The 23,854-nt window shown below is 31.8% G+C and overlaps 1 protein-coding gene across 1 annotated transcript; it reads left to right on the top strand.

Moving 5' to 3' along the window:
• The first annotated feature begins 184 nt into the window (after positions 1-184).
• On the top strand, positions 185-23,384 carry LOC127731157 (glycerate kinase-like). The gene is made up of 5 exons (XM_052240091.1): positions 185-278; positions 12,601-13,026; positions 15,007-15,158; positions 17,328-17,503; positions 22,292-23,384. Exons 1-5 carry the CDS (start codon positions 271-273, stop codon positions 23,207-23,209), a joined length of 1,680 nt encoding a protein of 559 aa, XP_052096051.1. The 5' UTR covers positions 185-270; the 3' UTR covers positions 23,210-23,384.
• Positions 23,385-23,854: the final 470 nt, after the last annotated feature.

The following is a 23,854-nucleotide window of genomic DNA, read 5'->3' on the forward strand; positions in this document are numbered from 1 at the left end:
TTACTCAGATTTGGTTTTTAGATGTTTCATAATTAATATTCATATTTTTCATACAAATCTTAGTATAAACAGAATTTTACACAATATTCATATTGCTCATTACTTTCTTGACATTCATTTATTTAAATAAGGAGACTATTTTATTTCTTTATTTTAAAGACTTTATTAACTGCGTTACAAGATTTCAGGGCACCTTGCTTTAGCAGACGAAAACATCTTGAGCTAGACATACATTGTTCATGTTATCTCTATTATGACCCCTTTAAAACTATGACACGGTAATATATTATCATTTGGTTGCTGTCGGTTTGTTAAGTAGGTGTATTCAACTTTTTCTGTCCTAAAACTTTAATAATGTACCTAAATAACTGCAGTCAGACAAATCATGAGATATCATTTTGATAAGACTTCTGTCTTCTCTCTCCCATATCTGAAGATTTCATTTTGATGTGGCTTCTGTCTGTCTGGGTTCTCTGTCACATTATGAGGTATCATTTCGCTATGGCTTCTGTCTGTCTGGATTTTAACACATTCAATCTCTGTCACATTTCAAAACCTCTCTCTGCACGTTCATTTTGCTGTGGCTTTTGATTTTGTCTTTCTGGGTTTTCAAAACCTTAAATAATACATAAATACTTTGCCAGATCATGATATATGGTATGACTGCTTTTGAGGTACATCAGAAGGATTTGACAAATATGGGCCTGTTTGCATCACAAAATTTTCTTTTAAAAAACAAGACAGGTAAAATAAATTTTTTAGAGGGGGTTGAAATTTTTTTCATTCTTAAACTGGGGTGGTCAAAAAAATTTAGGGCGCACTGGGGGTTCGAAAAACTAGATCAGAATTATTGACTATAGCAAAATTTACGCAGCGCATTTTCTGTTTCGGGCAATAAGTAACCTATGTGTAATGTTGAGATGATTAAATCTTGCATATAAAATAAATTAGGTTGTGCTAAAATGAGAAACGAAATAGAAACGCAATGAAAAATGAGGAAACGAAACGAAATATAATGAAATACATTTCTCGTGGACAAAAAATTATCTAGTTAGTTTTTGTAAACGCAAAATTTAATCATGTTAATCATTTCTTTCTTTTGCATATAAAGCACACGTAAGAATAAATCGAAGATATTCGGTGAAATTATTCATTTCCGGAATGAAAAAAATATTATTCTTTGTATTACGGATTGCACTAAGCAGGAACTGCTTATCCTACCTAAGGCACATGAGTTCATCCCTATATTTGTTGTAAAGGGGTTCCTATTGTTTTTGCTCTACTTTTTGGAGCAAGAGTACCACATAACACCCCATCATACTAAATGAACACAATAACATATTACAGTTTATTCAGTGGAGGGTGCCATATGGAACTCTTTCCTTTGTACCAAACAATATCAACTGGATACTTCGCGCTCTGTCAAGTCACATGGATACATTTGTCCTAAGAATTTCGGGCTTGTACCAAACGTTTAATGCATTTGGTTATGCCTTAGTTAAAGCTAGACAAGAAAAAAATACCCAATTGCCTTTTTTACAACGCCTTATTATACAGGATAATGACTCATCGCCGGTTATTTCACACAAGAGTTACATAATTGGTGTAACTAGTGGATTAGGAACTGCTGATCCTGCAGGAATAATAGAAATCCGCCTCTTGTTTTTTTGGTGGGGTTCATGTTGCTCAATTATTATTTTTCCTCTGTTATTTTTGGTGTTTTTTTTTTTTTGCTTAATTACATGAATTTTTCATTTCCACCTTGGCCATGTTTTACTCTTTGCTTAGATTTAAGAGGTTTAATAGTTTGATGAGAAATGTGTGTACTAAGAAAATTTGAAACATATCAAATAAAAATAATTATATTATTATTGATGGATAAAAATTGAAATTTATGTTTACAAAGACAAATAAATGCTGCCAGGTATGATGAAAAAAATGACACTCTTAAAATCAAATGGTCGATCTCTTATCATGTGCCTATGTTGTATGGTGAAGTCATTTTGTGACGGAAAACTTCAAGAGGTTGATTTAGGGGGAGGGGGGCAGGGGAACTGGTCCCCCCTTATGGAGCTACATGTATGGTTAATGCATAGACTTTTTACTTGTTCCACTCCAAACGTTGTCTAGTTTGCCCCCTTTCAAAAACCTGGATCCACATCTGACTTCAATGTAAAGTTTAATCAAGACACTAACACTTGAAAATCTTACAAATATTTGGGACATGACGTTCAAAGCTGGTTTTAGTTAGGAAGATAGCGAAATTCCAAGAGTTTGTAGGACCTTTTCATGTGACAAACAACAAAATTGGAGAATGAATAACATGAAACTTAGTTTTAGACCATAAGGCATATAAAATTAATTTGTAGGATTCCCATCTCTGTCTGTCATGATTTATTTTATCTCACCGAGTGGTCTAAGTAGTTACTACTGTAATCACTAGCCAGTCAACACTGAGGTTGTGAGTTCAAACCCCACTTGTGCGGGTGCACTCGACTCCAATCTTTATTGACTAGGATTGTCAGTTTTCCTATCCAAGGTTGGTGGTTTTCTCTGGGCACTCCGGCTTCCTCCACCAATAAAAACTGGCTGCCACGAAATAACCCAAAAGCGGTGCTTAAAAGTGGCGTTAAAACACCAAAAATCAAATCAAATCAATCATAGTTACGGATATTGTTTTGTAAAACATAAATGTGGTAATAATTCATGTTCATGAGCTGTATACAGTGCATGGAATGCAATGAGTACAGCTGGATACACCAAAAAAACAAAAAACAAAAACAAAAAAAACACACAAAAAACGAAAACGGAACTAGCTAATTTATAGTTTGGGCGCACGCTAACATGTTTAACCTCATCACATTCTGTAGGTGCATGTCTCAAGTCAGGAGCCTGTAATTCAGTGGTGTTCGTTTGTTGCTTATATTATATTTGTTTTTTTCATTTATTGTTTTGTACTTAAATCAGGACGTTAGTTTTCTCGTTTGAATTGTTTTACATATTTGTCATTTTCGATGTCTTTTATACAGTAAGGTTTTGCTCATTGTTGAAGACCGTACAGTGACTGATAGTTGCCAAACTTCTACTTAATTTTGGTCTCAGATGGAGAGTTGTCTCATTGGCAATCATACTACATCTTCTTATTTTTATATTACCAGTAAGTTACAGTTTAGAGATTTTTTACCGGCGTTTCTAAGACTTAGCGAGTACTACTGAAACCAAAGGCAATTTACATTACAAAGATATGAGACAACAAACAGCAACTGTGCACTGGAATAACAAGCACCACACAGGCACTAAATAGTCGGGACTGGTTAGAACTATATGTTAAACTAAGAGACTATAAAATGCCAAAGTTGCTATTTGGTTTGCGAGTATACCACAAAATGGTAAAAAAAGAAACAGAGGACACTTCAAAACTCCTATGTCGAAGAGAAACTTACAGTACCATGGCAATAAAACGAAAACCATGAAAAAACAAACAAATTCACAAAACACTACATAGAAGTGTTAAGACTGAGCAACACAAATCCTACCAAAAAAAAACATGCTTGATCCTATGTGCTCCGGAAGGGTTAGCAGATCCTGCTCTACATGTGTAAATATTTACAAATCGGACAATTATTCAAAAATGTTTAACCCCGTCGCATTTTCTATGTGCTTGTCCCTAATCAGGAGCTTTTAACTCAGTTGTTGTCGATTGTAGCTGTCTGTCATAATTGTTTTACGTTTATTGTTTTAGCATATATGTATACATATATATCCGGGCGTTTTTAAATAATATAAAATGATTTTTATTTCATTTCGTTTTGTTTTGTTTCGTTTCGTTTTGTTTCGTTCATTGCGTTTCTATTTCGTTTCTCATTTTAGCACAACCCAAATAAATGCCTTTATTTAAGAATTGAATGCTTCTTTTTGTAAATTTATTGGGATGTAAAAGCGTTGACCGAAGTACATTTTGTATAAAGCGCGGAAGTCTTCATTCTAAAAATGTCAAACGTTCAACGCTTTTACAACCCTATAAATTACTAAAAGAAGCATTCAATACTTATAATTACATTTTTTTGCTAGGGTCATGAAAACACGATTTTCATCAAGTTTTTTTTTTTTACCTGTGCACTTTATTGTGGAAGCTCGCGTCATCATGAATGTTTCATTTCATTTTGAAATGAAGGTTAATTTCAGAATGACGCGAGATTGGTGTTAGCCAATCAAAATAAAGTATTATAATGAAACATACATGTAATGTAATTATATCACCAATAGAGCTTAATAGACAATGTAAACTGTAAATAGCTTAATCTCTGGTCATCACAGCATGACCTCTTTGCCTATCATATTACACTCTTCGTGTATGTAAAAACTGTGGTCAAGGACTTATATAGTAAGACTATGCCCTATACAAATCCTTGCTGTGGTTAGAAGAAAATTAACAAGTCTGTTGTTTGATATTAGAAACAGTTTTTTGTTATGAGATTTCATAAATATTTCATATGATCGTATAGATAAAGTGAAGAAAATTTATCTAAATACAAGCAAATTTTCTGAGCTAAGAGTAAGAAAAGAGTTGGCAGGCCTGGACTTAAGTTGGAATGAGAAACAAAAAGAATAACCTTAACTACATAGAAAGGCTGTTAATAGGAAATTGAAAATTCTGGTTTCAAAGTGTAATAACTTGAACAAACAGATGTGCCCTTCCATTGAAAATAAGACCTTTTTTTTCCCCCTTATGAATGAATTGTACGACTTTAGCAAAGAAAGTGTCCCTTTAGTACTTACAATATTGATGTTGAACTAATTGGTTAAAATTGCTTTAAAGTTCATAAAAATGACAAAAGCTCTATTTGTTTTATTGGAGAAGAATGTTTTTTGATCATACAGCAAAATGATTGATCTTGAAAAGTTGGATAATCCTGTGACAGAATATTGGGAAATATATGAAAAACAGCATAACAGTTGAGAAGAGACTATCGATCAGGGAGCCAGTGTAGAAGAAATGAGTGGTCGTGGAAGTGAAGAGCATATAGAGAGTGAATCTTAGCTTTCAAAGAGAGAATAATGTAGTAGTTGAGAGTGGGGAGGACTGATTGTGGTTCCTTTGAAAAAGGTTTTGAAATTGACAAACAATTGTATTACATGTACAAATGCTATCAATGTAAAATAAATACTATTTGTATAGATGTATTCCTAGGTTAAGGAATAGGGGGGGGTCAAAATTTTCAAATTGCTTCTTTTAATAGGAAGGGTTGAATTCTTAGATTTTACCAACCTGGGGGGGGGGGGGTTCATTTTACATGGTATGGTTAAAAAATTCCCCAACCCCCCGAGCTGGTAAATAATGACTGTTCCCTAACTAATATGACAGTTTAATTAGGATTGGAAAACAAGTGTATTTTCACTTTTACAAATTCCTCTCCTATATATATGATATTAATAGATGAATGGCATCAAAGATTTACTGAACTAAGAAGTACAATGAGTACATGAATATGGATCTACAACAATTTATTTTATGCATATTTATATCTCAATGCATGTATATAAAGGAGTAGGTTCGATAAGGCCCTAAAATGGCCCCTAATTCTAGCTAGACTGGATTGTAAAAACATCTTTTTGTTGAAAATTTATATTTTTGCGTTCTATTCATGACGTCACAAATAGCACTCATTTTGATTTTCCGCAAAAATTCTATGAAAACGGGTAAATTTACATCCATTTTTAGGAGAGGAAACATAGAGCGCATGCTTTGACAACAAAGATATCTTAGCCTAATGTTTGTTATGAAATTTTACATATCTGACTTGAATATTTTGTTTGTCGACGCCTGCGCTCTATGTTTCCCACGTCGTAATTAGGTTGAAATCAGGACAATTTTGTCCAATGTCGCAAAAATCTCTATTTTTAACCTATTTTGGATGTAAAAATCAATGCTTGAATATAAAACTTTGGCAAAAATAGTTTTATTTAACTTTCTCCTATGTCTTCTCATCAACTTAAAACATGTTTTATCCTGAAACATTGAACTAAATAATCAGGGCCAAATTTGGCCCTTACCGAACTTACTCCTTTCACATGAATCTCTTTGTTTTAAGAATAAAATTTTGAATAAAAAGAAAGTTATCAGTATTTTCAATGTCGGATATCAAAGATTACCATACAGTAAGTTATGAATATTAGGCTGACATGACAAGTTACTCAGCATAATCTCTCTAAGTAATTGGTATTGCAGACAATGCAATAAAAAGGTTCAGATGTTTCAATATGTCTACATTTGCAGAAAGGATCAGTAACTAAATTTTTTCTATACAAATGTTCATTCAGACCATTGCTCTCAGTTCTGAATCTAGTATGCAAAATTTGTCCTAGTCTACTACCACTGTAAAAAGCTTGTGTAAATGACTAGACCATATCAAATGGAATTCAGGTGTTCATTTATTTTACCAACTTTTGCAGATTTATTAAAAAGAAATTACATACTACCTAATCCCCAAAAAACTCAAAACACAATGCATATAAATTTTTCCAGGTGCAAGGTTTGTCTTGACTTGGAGTAGATTTTGAGTTATAAACATGACCATGCTACTTTTTATGCCCCCCACTGTAGTGGTTTACCCTCGTCTAACTGTACGTCTGTCAGTATGTACCTATACTTACGTAAGTACGTCCCAAAATTGGTTTCTGTTCTCTAACTTTAGTTTGCCTCAACCAAATGTTATGAAACTTATACACAATGCTTATTACCACAAAACACAGATCAAGTTCGATATTGTGTCATTACTTTTACAATTCTCTAGTTATGTCCCTTTATAACGTTATATGCAAGCGGGGGCATCATCTGTGTCCAATGGATGCATTCTCCATTTATTATTTTTATTAAGATAATTTCTTTTCATTGGTTTTACAGTAAAAGTTAAAAGTTAATATGGTAAAGTGACTGATTAAAAATATATATTTACACAAGAAGCATATTCTGTGATAATTAACAAAGTACTCACTGTCTAAAAATCTCATTAGTTATTTTGCTATGTCAAAACTCACCAATGATATTATGGTATTTTAATGACGCCATAGTAAAATTTTGTTATGAATTGTATAATTAATCATTTGCTTTCTTCATGCATTTCAGACATTTAAAGACAGTGTCATTTAAATGAATTTGTTTACTTTAATTATGCCCCTGCTGCAGCAACTGGCCCATGAAGTGTAACCCTTGTGCGTCCTTCTTTCCGTCTGTCTTTCCATCCATCCAATTTTTGTTTCTACACTCTTACTTAACATGCTTAAGTTTGCCTTATGCAAATTTTATGACACTCATACACAATGCTAAGAATGACAAAACGCAGACAAAGTTCAAATTGGGATTAATTGTTAGTTATTTACTGTTCTAGAATTTTTCCCCTTTTAATCTTGGAAAATTACAAAGCTTGAGCGGGATCATTTGTATCCTCGGACACATTCTTCTTTTATTTTTAAATTATAGACTCAAAGCTTCAAAATTTATCTTTTGAAAGGCTATTTGATTAAATCTATGGGCTAAATTAATTTTATTACACATGTACATTTTTTATTTATATTTTAAAACTAATCTAGTTTTTATACGCCCGTCAATTTTTGACGGGACGTATTATGGTATACAAATGTCCGGTGTCCGTCCCGTCTGTCTGTCCGGCGTAAACATGTCGCACCGTAACTTGAGAATGACTTATCCAAATTTCATGAAACTTAAGATAGTTGTTTATTATGATGGTCAAGTGATCTGTATACTTTTTGGTGAAAATAAGATAAAAACTTTTTGAGTTACGGGTCTTAGCAACTAAAACAGGTGTGTGTTTTTTTTTCACATGTCGCGCCGTATCTCAAAAACAATTTATGATTATTGCTTAAAACTTTACACACTTCTTAGTTATATTAATCTTAAGATCTGTATACTTTTTGGTGATGATTCAAAATTTTATTTTAGAGATATTGAGTATTTTGTTAAAAATGGGGGAGGGCTTTTCACATGTTGCGCCGTATCTCAAAAACAGTTTATGATTATTGCTTAAAACATTACACACTTCTTAGTTATATTAACCTTAAGATCTGTATACTTTTTAGTGATGATTCAAAATTTTATTTTTGAGTTATTGAGTATTTTGTAAAAAAAGGGGGAGGGGTTTTTCACATGTTGCCCCGTATCTCAAAAACGATTTATGACTATTGCTTAAAATTTTACACACTTCTTAGTTATATTAATCTAAAGATCTGTATACTTTTTGGTTTTGATTCAAAATTTTATTTTTGAGATATTTATTTTTTTTTTTTAAAAGGGGGGTTTTCACATGTCGTGCCGTATCTCAAAAACGATTTATGATTATTGCTCAAAGTTTTACACACTTCTTAGTTATATTAATCTAAAGATCTATACTTTTTGGTTTTGATTCAAAATTTTTTTTTAGAGATATTGTGTTTTTTTTTTTTAAAAAAGGGGGGTTTTCGCATGTCACGCTGTATGTCAGAAACTATTTATGCTTATTGCATAAAAATTCACACACAAGACGACGAGCGTATCTTGCGCTCATGGCTCAGCTGTTTATTTTTTATACTATCTCTGTTGTCATGGTTTTCATTTTACACTATTATAAAGGAACTGCTAAACTTTCGTGGTTTTGAGCAAAAGTTTGTGGGTTCTTAAATTCAGGGCTTAGTTTTCTAAAAAAAAATCTATTGAAGAATTTGAAGCCATCAGAAACAAAGATTATTGAAAATAATCATATGTTGTCTTACAATGATTTGTGGGACATTACATAATATTGTGTTCAATTTCAATCATTTTTTTGTCTTTCATTACTGACAACATTCATCAAATTTCGAAGAAAATAATTGCTTTCAGCATTGTTCAGAAATAAGCTGATTCATCTATACTTACACAATATTGTCTCTTTGAAGGAAATTGCAAAGTAAACATTTTAATTGTTGCACACATGTACATGTAATCGGAAGTGATGAAACTAAATTAATTTATAACGTAACTCAAATGATCAACAGATTAACAATCATCAAAGGTGTTAATTGGGCCATTAACATGTCAATTAAAGAAAATGATTACATAAAAAAATGCTGAAAATATATTTTGAATTGTAGAATTTATTCTTATGAAATAAAAAAGCAAGCCCGATGTGAATTTATACTCTTTTTTTTGTATAAAAATTATTAGGAGATAGAATGAACAATTCATATGCATATCATCACTGGAAGTCTGTCTTTCATCGATCAAAACTAATTTTTGATGAGAATTAAAAGGTTAAAAGTTGTACAGGTTAGGCTTTTTAGAGAATAAATGGGTAAAATCCTGTCTGAAGTTGTATATAATAGTTCATAGTGCGTTTGCTGATGTTCAATGTATTCTCTAGATTGAATGCCTGTATCCAAGTTGTCTAACCTTCATGGGGATCTTTCCAGGTCTTGTTTGGACAACAGTTGTTATATTTTGTCAGACACTTAAATTCGTGGATAAAGCCATCCACGAAAACCAGGAAAATTGGTGCCCCAGCAATAAAAGTAGTTTCACAGTAATTTGTAAATTTTTAGTAAAAGTAAATGTTGAGACAGCTAAAATTTCATTGATTTCCAGGTCTGGTTTGGACAACATTGGATTTCATTGATTTGCATATTGGGAATAAAGGGAGAGATTATGAAATAAATTAGTCTTTATTTTATGTTTCTCTGATCCATTAAAACATCATACAAGGTACCAAGGGAAGGCACTTTGAAAATGGGGTATTGAACCATCCATAGAGACACTTTTGAAATTTTTATTAAAATTTTACTGTACATCCACCCATAGAACAATTTTAATTATGAAACTGGGTAAATATAGGCATATTAATTACTCTTAGCCTAGATTGTGGGATTCTTTATCATATAGTTGAATCCATTTGAAATGTTGAACAAATAACAAAAATACAATTCCATAAAGGTGGATCCTGAAGTACACAACATACTAGTGCAAGAAAGATAACTCATTACATTTCTGAATCAGTCAATTTGGTCCGAGTACACAGTTATTTCGTAGTGCATTTCTTTTAGACAATAAATGAAAATAAAAAAAATCCCACCTGCGCTTTCTCAATAATATTTTTACAGTGTGTTGTACTACTTTTGGGACAAATCATATCAAAATTATAGAAAACTTCATCGGCTCTAACTCAAAATATGGACAATTCTATGTTAAGGGGGTCTTGAAATCTTTTGACAGCTTCCGAAGTGCTAATTTTTAACCTTTTTCAGCTGGACCAAATCACTACTTTACTTTACAATTCATGACCCAAATTTTTTTACAGTGTAATTTCATCCCCCTACTTGCTATTTGAGGCATAAAACATGAAGGAATACATTTGGAAGGGGTACTAAAAAAATTGGCAAGCAACACACTGTCCACACTAGGGACTTTATTCGTGGACAACGAAAATCAAAGGACGATAACTGTGTACTCGGACCTAATAGGATAGAAAAATTTGACCAATCTTAATAAAACTTGGTATGACTAAAGCTTAATAAATTATGAGACTGCTGACAAAGTTTCATGGCAATAGGATATATATTATAGACAATATGATAAATTCTATATTCAACTTCACGTGTTAAATTTTGACGTTTAAATTGAAAAATTTCAACTATCAACATTTGGGGCTTTAAAAATCAAAATATTGCAAAAAATTACATTTTAAAGGCCTTAATATATGACATATTATGTATTTAAAGCAATAGAATACTCATTTGATTTATCAGACTTATCACAATTATTTAAAAGTCAAATTTATATGAGCCTGTGCCAAAAAATGGAGGTTTTCCAATGAAGGGGGGCCTTACATGAAGATGTATTATTTTCCAGCAATTTTAAATTTGTGGAGTTTTTTGGTTATAAATAATCCTTACATATGTATTAAATGTACTTTAAATTGAAAGAAAAATTACAAATAGCATACCATATTAGTATAAAAGGGTCTTAAGCCAAGTAAGACTGAAAATAATTTAGGGTCAATTTAGGCCGTAGCACATATTTACATTTAAAAATGCATACTGAAGCTATAGGAAATAAAAATTTGTGTCTTTTTTATAATTTCTATACTCAGGTTACATGATACAATAAATCTGAGCATAAAAGGACTCTTGCATTCAACTTTTTTTGCAGACAGTATGGTCTGATACAAAGATTTTTCACTTTTTAGTGAAAAACTTGCATGCAATTTTAGCCTCAGCAGGCTTATATTTGAACCACTTGCTATTTAACATAAGAAAAGAAAGATACTATGTGAAATGAAACAGGTACAAAAGACATTGTGAAGTGCTTTTAATACAAATTTAGTGAAATCTTTATTATGGACTTCAACTTTTATGTACCTAGGTCCTCACATTTAACTTGATCCAAACAGGCCGTTACACGAGGGTCATTTATACAACACATTTTGCACATATTGTCTGAGATAATCTTATTTTCTGTAGATTCAGAGTTCACAAATGAGTAATACAACTGGGTTAAAGCATAGAAACACAAATATTGACACAGGAAAACCTGTCACATAGAAAGTCAGAATGCCACTTATGCATCAAAATTGAAAAAGCTTTGAAATGCTTATTTTGACCATATAATGCTAAAATGGGTAATTTTTGCAGAATTTCTATCAAATAAAAGTCTAAATCCTTTAGTTTCATGCTATCTGACAAATTGACACCATTAAATCATTCAGGGAAGTTGCCAAAGTACAGATTCTATATTTACTGATTTCGCCTCTTAGGTCCGAGTACACAGTTATTTCGTAGTGCATTTCTTTTAGACAATAAATGAAAATAAAAAAAATCCCACCTGCGCTTTCTCAATAATATTTTTACAGTGTGTTGTACTACTTTTGGGACAAATCATATCAAAATTATAGAAAACTTCATCGGCTCTAACTCAAAATATGGACAATTCTATGTTAAGGGGGTCTTGAAATCTTTTGACAGCTTCCGAAGTGCTAATTTTTAACCTTTTTCAGCTGGACCAAATCACTACTTTACTTTACAATTCATGACCCAAATTTTTTTACAGTGTAATTTCATCCCCCTACTTGCTATTTGAGGCATAAAACATGAAGGAATACATTTGGAAGGGGTACTAAAAAAATTGGCAAGCAACACACTGTCCACACTAGGGACTTTATTCGTGGACAACGAAAATCAAAGGACGATAACTGTGTACTCGGACCATTTGAAATATATGCGCACAATACAATTGTTTATATAAAATAAATGTGCAATTAACTAATTATGTTGTGTCTCATTGGGTAATCAGTGCAGGCTATCAAAACATGAAAAACATTCTTTTGAAGATAAGTACCAACTAAAAGTGAGGTTTACATACTACGTGAAAGGTTACATAAAATTTTAATTTGGTGGGTGCATGACAAGTTACATCCATTTTGCTGTGGAAACACCACTGAAATGTATTTTCTGAAATGGGATGAGTCAGTCAGTTGGAATATGTTTTGAAGTTGCTGTTGTGTTCATTTATATCATACCAATAAATAAAAAAGGGCGTTGTTATAAAAATATATATTTGTTTTCTTTTTGATTAAACAGGTACCTCAGTTGGCTTTGTCCCGTCTGTAAATTCATTTCACAGCACAGACAACCTAGAGTATTTACACATTTACCAGTCAATGGATTGACTTTGAATTTTTACAAATTCTCATCATACATCAGTTGTACAAAGGACACTTCTGAGATGGCTAATCAAGATGTAGTGTCTATATTTTCATCTGCTGTAAACTCTGTATTACCCCATCAGTTGATACGGAATCATATACAGTTGGATCACAATGGAAAAAATTTGGTCATTGAGGAACAAAAATATAAATTAGATAACAATATTTATGTTGTTGGTTTTGGGAAGGCTGTATTGGGGATGGCCAGGGCAGTAGATGATACGTTATCACAGCATATAGTTAGAGGTATTATTAGTGTACCTACAGGAATTCAGGAAAATTTCAGAGATGCTGGCAAGCTGTAAGTATAATGCTATGATGAATTTGTTTTTGTATTGTAGTATTGACATATTGAACACTGTCTATTGTCATCCATCTTCCATAATTTTCTGCATTGTTATCCTGGTCATGACATCACTTTTGTAAATCTGAAGCTTCTCTTAAATAACCTGACAAAAAACAAACAAATGGCATGTACTCTTTAATATAAAATAAATTAAATACAAGTGAACCAACGCCTGGTAAATCTTCTGTCAATAGATTCCATAAAGTGGATACCACAGGTATGCAGGGTCGTTACGATAAAAACATAAAATGTAGAAGCCTAAGAAGGTCCTATAACAACAACACTTTAAGGAATTCCTTAAAGTGTTGTTGTTATAGGACCTTCTACAATATCAAATAAAGTTGTAAACATTCTAGCTGTTTTTAAATCACAATGATTTCATACATTTTCCATAGCCTTTAAGATCTACATGTTCAGAGTGACGTGTTCACAAACTTTTTTCTAATCCATAAACTCCCCCTTCAGCACAAATTTTATTTTTTACCTAATTTTATTTTTGGGTTTTCCCATAGCCAAAAACAAAAATTCCAATTGTGCAAATCTCATATCAACAACTCTCAACTGAACAGGTATACCAAATATTTGCATATTTTTTTTCATAGTTACTACAGCTATGCAATTTGTATTTCATTTTTTGACCTTTTTGATTTCCTCTGTTTGCCTTATCAACAAATTGACATTGATGAATCCATTAAAATAAGAAATGGAATACAGACTGTGGCAAGTGAAACACATCTTCCATGAAATGAATATTTAAATGTTTATATGAAAATAAGGAGAAGTGGTATGATTGCCAATGAGACAACTATCCACCAAAGTTCAAATGAGGTGGATATAAGCAATTATAGACAACCGTACTGCCTTCAACAATGAGAATAACCCAAACCATATATTCGGCTATAAAAGGCCCTGACATGAAAAATGTGAAACAATTCAAATGAGAAATAGACCTGATATATCATAAAAACCATTTACGAAAAAAAAACAATTATGACAGACATGAATTAACGAAAATTACTGAACTACAGGGTCCTGACTTGGGACAGGTACAAATAGGATGTGGTGGGGTTAAATGATTGGTTTTCATTTTAGTGCGTATGTATTCCTTATTGTAAAGGAAGATGTATTTTTATATACATTAACCAGTACTTTACCTTTAATGATATGAACTAGCTTTTCATCAGCTAGGAAAATTTAAATTAAAGAAATTCATGACTAACAAACTTTTGTTAGTTGAGATTTTTTTTAATTTTCATTGCTTTTTACAACACACTTAATGTTATTTAAAAATATGTTGTAGACCAAGCGACCAATAAACATTTCTATACAAGTGTCTTCAAAGACCCTCATACTTTTTTTTTTCTGAAACTTCCCTTAGTACATTTCATTTACAGATGGGAAACATGAGAAGGGGAGATAACCTAATTTTATATTGATGCAAGTTCTTAAATTATAAATTGAAATAATTTCAAAAATGTTTTATAAGAATCTGTAATTTTGAATTGCAGGCTATTATCATGAGGGATTAAAAAAATTATATTTTATTTCCGAACAAAATACAATATTTATTACTGCATGTGCTCTAGATGACAACAATGCACAGAGAAACAATTTCATGGTTATGGCATAAAATGTAATTATAAGTATTGTATGCTTCTTTTTGTAATTTTATAGGCTATAGTTAATGTGTTTATCATGCACACATGTAATAGTATGAAATGCTATATTTATTGTATTAACCTGAAACAAACAAGGACATACAGTATGAATACTTTTCTTTCATTGAAGATCATATTTGATTTGTTTTATTGTGATGTTTGGTCTTGTTTCATTGAGTTTTACCCTGCATATACCATGTATACAATCAATATATAAAAAGTGTGTCTTCATTAATTAAATATTCAATTTATTTCTTAATGTTATAATCTCTTGCAGTGATATGTTACTCGATTCTAACAGCAAAATAGAGGTCAGAGAAGGATCTAAAAACAACATGCCAGATAAAAGTTCGTACCAAACTGCTATGAGAATTCAGGATTTGGTTTCTAAACTGAGAGAAAAGGATCTCCTTATTGTCTTGATATCAGGTATATTTAGAAAATATACAAGTCTTGTCACTGGTCTGCTTCTTGATTTTCAGATGGTAAGGATACTTGTTTTAGTTGGGTCCTATCATGAACCATAATTTTATTTTTAGTTGTGACAATTTGAAATAAGATTGAATGGAATTGTCCTTGGATTGTTACTTTTCAAAAAAGTGTAATTTTGGCTGATGTCCAGTCAAACATCATTTAGGTGTCTTTAAAAAATAAAATATAAACCTACATGTATTTGGCAGCAGAATGAATTAATTCTAGATGTCCTTTGGTTTTTCGTGCCATTGGGTTGCTATTTTTAACATATACAATGTACCTTATAATGTTTGAGCTGAAAAAGAATACGCATATTCTGCTCAGGAATATTTTGGAGAAAAAAATTGTTTTGATAACATTGTTAGTTCATATCATGCATTTGCAAAAAATACTGTTACTATTTTCTTTACTTAACTGTCATGTCATAATTCCTTATTCAAGATGGCTATTGTTATGAAATTATAAACTTGGAAAATTTGTATTTTATCGAAGTAGTACAACTTTTAAGAATTTAAATAAATAATTTTTACCCAAACATTCTGTTCAAATCCTATTTTGCAGATTTTTCTTTATTATACGACCGCAAAAATTAAAAATTTTTTGGTCGTATATTGGTAACAGGTTGTTGTCGTCATCGTCAGCGTCGTCAGCGTCGTCCGAAGATAGATGGTTTCCAGATAATAACTTCAGTATCAGTAAAAAGAAATCAATAAAATTTTAACGCCAGGTTTATAACCACTAAAGGAAATTTGGGATTTATTTTGGGTGTTATGGTCCCAACTGTTTAGGAATTAGGGGCCAAAAAAGGGGCCCAAATAAGCATTTTTGTAGTTTCCAGACAATAACTTGTGTTAAAATGTATGAATCTCTCTGAAATTATACAAGTTTCCATACTACAAAGGGATGGTTAGGATTGACTTTGTGAGGTTATGGCTCAAACCATTTAGGAATTAGGGGCAAAAAAAGGGGAAAAACAAGGGTTTTTCTGGTTAAAGGACAATTGAGACAATTTAAAAGCAGTGTAAGGGAGGTAATCCAAATCAAAATCCAAATCAATTTAAATAGCAATGTTTGATTACCTCCCTTACATTGCTTGTAAATTATGTATTAAGAAATGATGATTGTCTGCGATACTGACCATAACTTGAGGGAAAGAAATATTTTTTTGAATAAGGGAAAGGGGAGGGGGAAAAAATTGGAGGGGGACAATTTTCTCATTTCTGATTTCAGAAATTAAAAGAAAACTTCTTCAAATATTTTTTTTTGGGGGGTTAATATTCAACAGCATAGTGTATTGCACAAACGCAAAACGGGGTAAAATTTTTTTTGGTTTTGGGAAGGGGGGGGGGTGGTGCAATTCGCATAGTGTATTGCACAAAAGCAAAAAATTGAATATAAATTCAAATCATATAACCAATTTGAAGTTCTTTGACTACAGTTATTCTGTGTCAGAAACCTATTATGTGTCAAAAATTTAATTACAATCCAAATTCAGACCTGTATCAAGTGTGAATATTGTGTCCATTTCGGCCCCAACTTTTCAGGGTTGGACATCTGTGGTGTTATCCAGCTGTGCTCAGCGAAGCAATTTATTTTTGCTTATTATTTCACAATTTTTAGCAAAGAATGGATTTGTAAGGGGGGATAACTCTGCATCCCAAAAAAGTGACCTGCACCAATAAAAAAAATTTACAAGCCTCACTGACTTACAGATTTTAAACATAGACTAAATTTTAAACCAAATAATTTTGAAATTGGTTCGTATTCAACCATGGCTTGTAAAATACCTAGAAATTTTAAACTGAACAATTGACCAAAATACTACAACAGACAATTATATAGCAACTTTTACAAATAATTCCAAATAAAACCTTTTCTGTGGTAAAGAAATAAGTTACAACATAAAATTTCTTTATCATTATATTTCAATATTCAAATGTTAGATAGAACAATGTAACAGGTGGGAATAGAAATAAAGGGTTGTGTCTTAAACTGGAGAGATATACCATATGCTAGTACCTATATTGTAACAACATTATTCTTGAGAACATTAGAAAACAAATGTAGGATGCACAATAATTCAAATGTATATACAGTCAGTCTTTTTTTATCCTTTTAATCTAGGAGGCGGATCTGCTTTGTTGCCATTACCAATACCACCAGTTACACTAGAGGAAGAATTGGAACTTACTCAGATTATGTCTAAAAATGGAGCTAATATTGATGAGCTTAATATTCTCAGGAAAAATATTGAAGTTTTAAAAGGTGGAGGCTTGGCAAAACAAGCCTTTCCAGCAAAGGTGTGTTGTTATAAGATTCTTTTAATTTTTCTCTTTCCAAATAAAATAATATTCAGATTATTTTGAGTGTACAAAAGGCTAGGGTATTTACATCTCCTGCTTTTATTCTGTTGGTCAGTTATAGTATTTGGTAAAATTAAAAATACAATTTTGAAGAATTTTCCTTTTATGAATAATTGATGAACATGTATAATGTGTTTTAATCAGTAGTTTTATAAGTTTAAAAACCAATTATTTTGATATACATGTATAAGTTTATAAATCTTTTTTGGGTTAATGCGACTATTATTTTATACAGAATTTAACCTTCTGACAGGGAAACAAATACACTAGCATCCCAAAGGTTGACTTAAGTAGAGAAATGTGGTCACCTGGACTTCTCCCATTTGCAATAAAACCCATGATTGAATATGCATCTGTTTTGCTTTTCCGGTTGTAAAAATACACAGCCATGTCTGATTAGAATGTGGATATAAAGTAAGATGCATTATGTAGGGAGATTGCCAAGCTCTCTGCTGGTTAAAGAACCCTTGCAACAACTCTATCATGATTTTGTAGGTGGCTTTTTGCAAGACAAAACATAAAAATAAAAAGATTTGTATGATTGCTAATGAGACAACAATCCACCAGAGACCAAATGACGTAGATGATCTAATCAACTCAAATCAAAGTTTTATTTATTGTCGATACATTGCTAACAAAGTAACACAAGCTCTAGTGAGCTTTTAAAATCGACATTATAATACATTACACACAAACAAAATGACATGCAAACAAACACAAACACACATATTAAGACAAACATACATATAATAAGACATAAAACAGCAAGCATTCAAGCACATAAGCAAAATAAGATAATACTGTTCATGCAGATAAATTATAAAATCACAGCAAACTAATTTAGCATAAAAATCAGCAAAAAAGCCAATCTAAGCTCAAATCATATAGCACTAATTGCATCCATTCCAGGTCTGTATTAAATTTGAAAATTGAATTAAAGAAGTTTCCTGTCTGATGTTGTTTGGCAGCTCATTCCATAATTGTGCAGCACTATGGCGGAACCATTTTAGCCCATATCTTGTAGTGTTTACTCTCGGTATATCAGCTGTATCCTTAGATCTAAAATTATAACGTTGAGTTTTTATATTGATTTAGTCATGAAGATAACTTGGACTTTTCTTGTGTACAATTTTAAATGTTTCAATTCCAATGGTTCTAAGTCTGTGAATTTTTAAAGATGGAAGTTTAGAAGTCAAAAGTAAATTTTCATAGCTGCTTATATAGTCCTATATGAAAAGGAGAGCTCTGTCCTGAATTTTTTCAATTTTTTGTGTATTTTTTTTACTACAGAAATACCAAATTACCGGACAATAATTCAAATTTGAAAGAATGAAAGAGTAGGAAGCTGTTAGACATCCCAACCTGTTGAAATATTTACCAATACAATTAAGAATGTTAAGTTGTTGTGAAGCTTTTTTGAGAGATATGATTATCAAAATTTAGTTCAAAGTCTATTGTTACACCAAGGTGTTTAACATCTTCATTAAATGAAATATTGCTTTCTAAATCAAAAGTTAAATTATAATTTTCTGTCTTTTTCCCAATAGCAACGGCCTGGAACTTGTCTGGATTAGCTTTCATTAAATTTTGTGAAAACCATTTTATCATTTTTGAACTGTCATTTTCAAGTGTTTTAACTAAATTATCTACATTATTGTCACAGTAAGACAGGGTATTGTCATCTGCATAGTTATAAATCGTACTGTCTTGAACACAGTAAAAAATATCGTTGATGAAGACATTAAACAACACTGGTCCAAGACCCCCTTTATCAGTATTTTCCAGTCACTGTAAGTGTTGCCAATCTTTATACGTTGCCTTCTATTTTCCAGGTTACTTTTAAATAACTTTAACGAGCTATCAGAAACGCCATAAGCCTCTACTTTTAATAAAAGTAAATCGTGGGGCAAGCAGTCAGAGGCTTTTGATAGATCCATTAGGATGGTCACAAATATATTTATTTTCATCAAGAGCTTTTTTCCAATCTTCTATAATTTTTAATAACGCTGTTTGACAACCGAAACCAGAACAAGAAGGGTGTTGTTCTTTTTGAAAATTGGGGCCACTTGGGCAGATTTAAGTTTTTCTGGAAAGACTGAATTTTCAAAAGATTGTTAATTAACAATTTTATGGGAATTGCAATAGCTGGTTGTACTAGCTTTATGATTTTAGAAGAAATGCCATCATACCCTGTAGCCTTTTTTGCCCTACCTACGATAGTAGTAGGGGCATTATGTTTTCTGGTCTGTGCGTCCGTTTGTTCGTCCGTCCGTTTGTTTGTCTGTCCTGCTTCAAGTTAAAGTTTTTGGTCAAGGTAGTTTTTGATGAAGTTGAAGTCCAACATGTTCCCTATGATATGATCTTTCTAATTTTAATGCCAAATTAGAGTTTTGAGCCAAATTCATGGTCCACTGAACATTGAAAATGATAGTGTGAGTGGGCATCCGTGTACTATATGGACTCATTCTTGTTTACATTTAATTTGTTTATCTGTTTATTGACAAATTCATCTGTTACTGGTCTAAAAACTAGTTCTTCTTTACTTATTCTGTTCTCAATTTGTTTTATGCTTGGATGGTTTTTGGCAACATTTATAAAAAAAATTGTTAAATATTTCAGTCTTTCTTAGGCTCACTAACTATTTTGTCATTTTCACACAGAATTATGTTATTTGTTTTTGTACCTTTATTTGATATAAATGGTTTAATTGTTGGATAAAAAGTGGTGGATTTTGGTCCACCAGCTGTTCTTTCAAAAACATATGTTTTTATAGAGTTTTTCTTCATTTTGGTTACAAGATTTCTTTGTTTTCTGTACATTTCCCAGTTTGCATCAGTTTTACATTTCTGGAATTTATTATAATACATTCTTTTTTTATAAATTGCCTTTCTTAAGTTCTTATTCATAAAAAGTGCTGGTGATACTATTGGTTACCTCTTTTTCATTGGAATTATGTTTGTCAACAACATTAAGAAAATCTTTCTCAAAGTTTGCATATGCATTGTCTACACAATTAACTGCAATATTTTTTCAAGCTCTAATGACTGTAAATCTTTAATAAATTGTTCATTATCAAAATCCTTGAAGCTTCTATACTGGATAAAATCTCTCTTAAATTTAGGGATATCCCCTTTAAGTTGGAAGGATATTAAATTATGGACATCACTAAGACCACAACAGAAATTTGTAATGTTTTGACAGTACTCTATTCTATTGGAAGCAATTATAGGTCACAATACAGGCTTCAAAAAGGAAATATCTTTATTCCAAATGGCAGTCTTAATTTTCTGCCATTATCCAGGTTGTTCCATGTTTTTTTTAGAAGGAATTAGATCTTAAAAATGGATTTTAATTTGAACTGCAGCTAAAAACTGGTAAAATATCATAATTTATAAAGTTGAGTATGGAAATGGGGAATGTGTCAAAGAGACAACAACCCGACCAAAGAGCAGAAAACAGCCGAAGGCCACCAATTGGTCTTCAACACAGCAAGAAAATCCTGCACCCGGAGGTAGGCTTCAGCTGGCCCCTAAACAAAAATGTGTACTAGTTCAATGAAAATGGACGTCACACTAAACTCCAAAACATATAAATGAACTAAAATTAAAAAACATACAAGACTTACAAAGGCCAGCTAGAGGCTCCTGACTTGGGACAGGCGCAAAAATGTGGCGGGGTTAAACATGTTTTGTGAGATCCAACCCTACCCTATACCTCTAGCCAATGTAGAATAAACAAACACACAGCAATACGCACAGTAAAACTCAGTTTAAAAGAAGTCTGTGTCCGATGTCAGAATAGGTAACAAAAGAAACTAAGCAAAATGATAATGATACATAAATTAACAAAGGACTACTAGCAGTTACTGACATGCCAGCTCCAGACCTCAATTAAACTGATTGAAAGATTATGTCTTCATCATATGAAAATCAAGCACAATGATAATCCCTCCCGTTAGGGGTTTAGTATCATACCATCATAAAATATATGAGTAGAACATAACCTGTATCAGGCTATCAACTTTAAGAAACATAATCTCAATTTGCATATTGTAGATCTAAAATGTTTGCCTTTTTTAGAATCTCTCAGAAAGTCTTAATTGTTTTGGCCAAATATAGATCCTCCTGGTCTTCTCTTCTTTTAATAAGACACCAAAGTTCTTAGAATGCAAAAACGACAAAAACTGTGGTGTTTCTATAATGAGTTTAAGTATCCAGCTTTTAAAAAATGAACAATTATAAGAACCTATTCCTACACTATTACGAAAAATGTATAACTTGCAAAGATTTCTTTTGTCTACCCCATTGAAGATGGAAGGAAGATGAATTCCATTGTAGCTACCTGTATTATTCTAATGGGATTTAAACAATATTTTATTCATAATAAATTGAATTAGATTGGGCGACAGGCCAAGCCCATATTGGCACTTGCAACTGTATTATGGACAATTTCTAGTCTAGATATCAGAATGATATAATTTGTTTATTGTTAAAAGTAAGATGTCATCATATCTATTTGTTTGTCATACAATGTATATATTTATTGTACAGATGCTCACGAACTTTTCACTTACATAAAAAAAATTCCTATCAACTAAGGACTAAGAGTAACCAACTAAAAGTTGTACAACAATAAATTTTTATCATTTCTGATTAAAAGTTTAAATTGTTTTAAAATCAGTAAAAATTTAAAACTTTATTTAATCCAGTTTTGTGTATTTTGAAGGTCATTGCCTTGATTGTGTCAGATGTTATAGCAGACAAGCTTGAGATAATCAGCAGTGGTCCTACAGTGGCTGACAAGTCTACCCCACAACAATGTCTGATGATTCTTAAACAATTGAATTTACAAGACAAAATACCAGAATCAATTAACACTCTTCTTATAAGACGTACAAGGGAAATTACTAAAAGTACAGGTTCTATGGAATACACTGGAGGAACACAGTGGGAACATGTTCAAAATGTTATTGTTGGAAATAACAAAATGGCACTGGCCGCAGCCTCAATGAAGGCAGAACAACTTGGTTTCCTGCCTATTATTTTAAGCTCTGTTCTTGATGGTGAGGCAAGTAAAGTTGGTGTAATGTTTGGAATGCTTGCAAGATATGCTGCACTCTCATTTGGGTACAAAGTATCAAATCCAAAAAGTAGTGACTATGTTCAGTTGGAATTAGATCTGGTGACAAAAGGGGTTCCAAAGAAAACTTTGAAAAAGGTAGTTGCTCTGGCTCAGCATGCTTATAATATAAAAAAACCCATATGTATTCTGACTGGTGGGGAGACAACAGTACAAGTTAAAGGTTCAGGAATAGGAGGAAGAAATCAGGAGATGGTTGTTGCTTGTGCTTTGGAAATAGACAAACAATGTCGTAATGATACATCAGTTCTAGCTAATTTTGATTTAATATTTCTGAGTGGTGGAACAGACGGTATAGATGGACCAACTCCAGTTGCTGGTGCAGTGATAGATCAAACATTTATACAAAAATGTAATGACAATAATATGGATGCGTTGACTTACTTACGAAACAATGACACATTTAATTTATTTGGGAAAATAAGTGAAGAATGTTTGATACTAATTGGTCATACAGGCACAAATGTAATGGATATACAAGCTTTAGTGATTAAGAGCAAATGAAGAAAATATTTACACCAAAGAATGAATGTTTAACCTCTAATCTCAATTGATTATTGTGTTATGTGCATTGATTGTTATATGTATTGTTCATTTTAATGTGTGAAGGCCTTGTGTGAGATTAACAATTGTATGTTAAATGAGTTACCTTCGTTAAATAAAGAATTTATTATTATTATTATTATAATATATACATGTTTCATCAAATGAGTTAGCAATATTTTGTAAAAATCAGTTAAGTTTGAGCTATTCTGGGGACTTTATCAGAAAAAACAATGCCACCTAGTCACATTAAAAATGTAGGAACAAATGACCGCATCAGCTTAAGATTAATTTTGTAGAGCCTTTTATATTTGTATTTTTATTTATATATATCTATACAGAAATCCTGACAATTTGTCTTTTAATACTGAATTTGTATTATGTCTTATTGAGATGAAAAGTCAAATGCAAAGCACAGCTTTGAAATTTAAAAATTACAATATTTACTTACATTTATATAGGTGAAAGATAAGCAACAATAGTACATGTTTTTTTGTCCCTCCAAGAATACTAGAATTTTGAACCTTTGAAATAAAAATGTATTCTCTCAACAAAGATGCAGTCAGTTAGCAGTGCAATTTTTTTTTATAGTTATTGCTTCCCTTG

This window comes from Mytilus californianus, unplaced genomic scaffold, assembly GCF_021869535.1.
Source record: "Mytilus californianus isolate M0D057914Y unplaced genomic scaffold, xbMytCali1.0.p SCAF_1, whole genome shotgun sequence".
In the NCBI taxonomy this organism is placed as follows: Eukaryota; Metazoa; Mollusca; class Bivalvia; order Mytilida; family Mytilidae; genus Mytilus; species Mytilus californianus.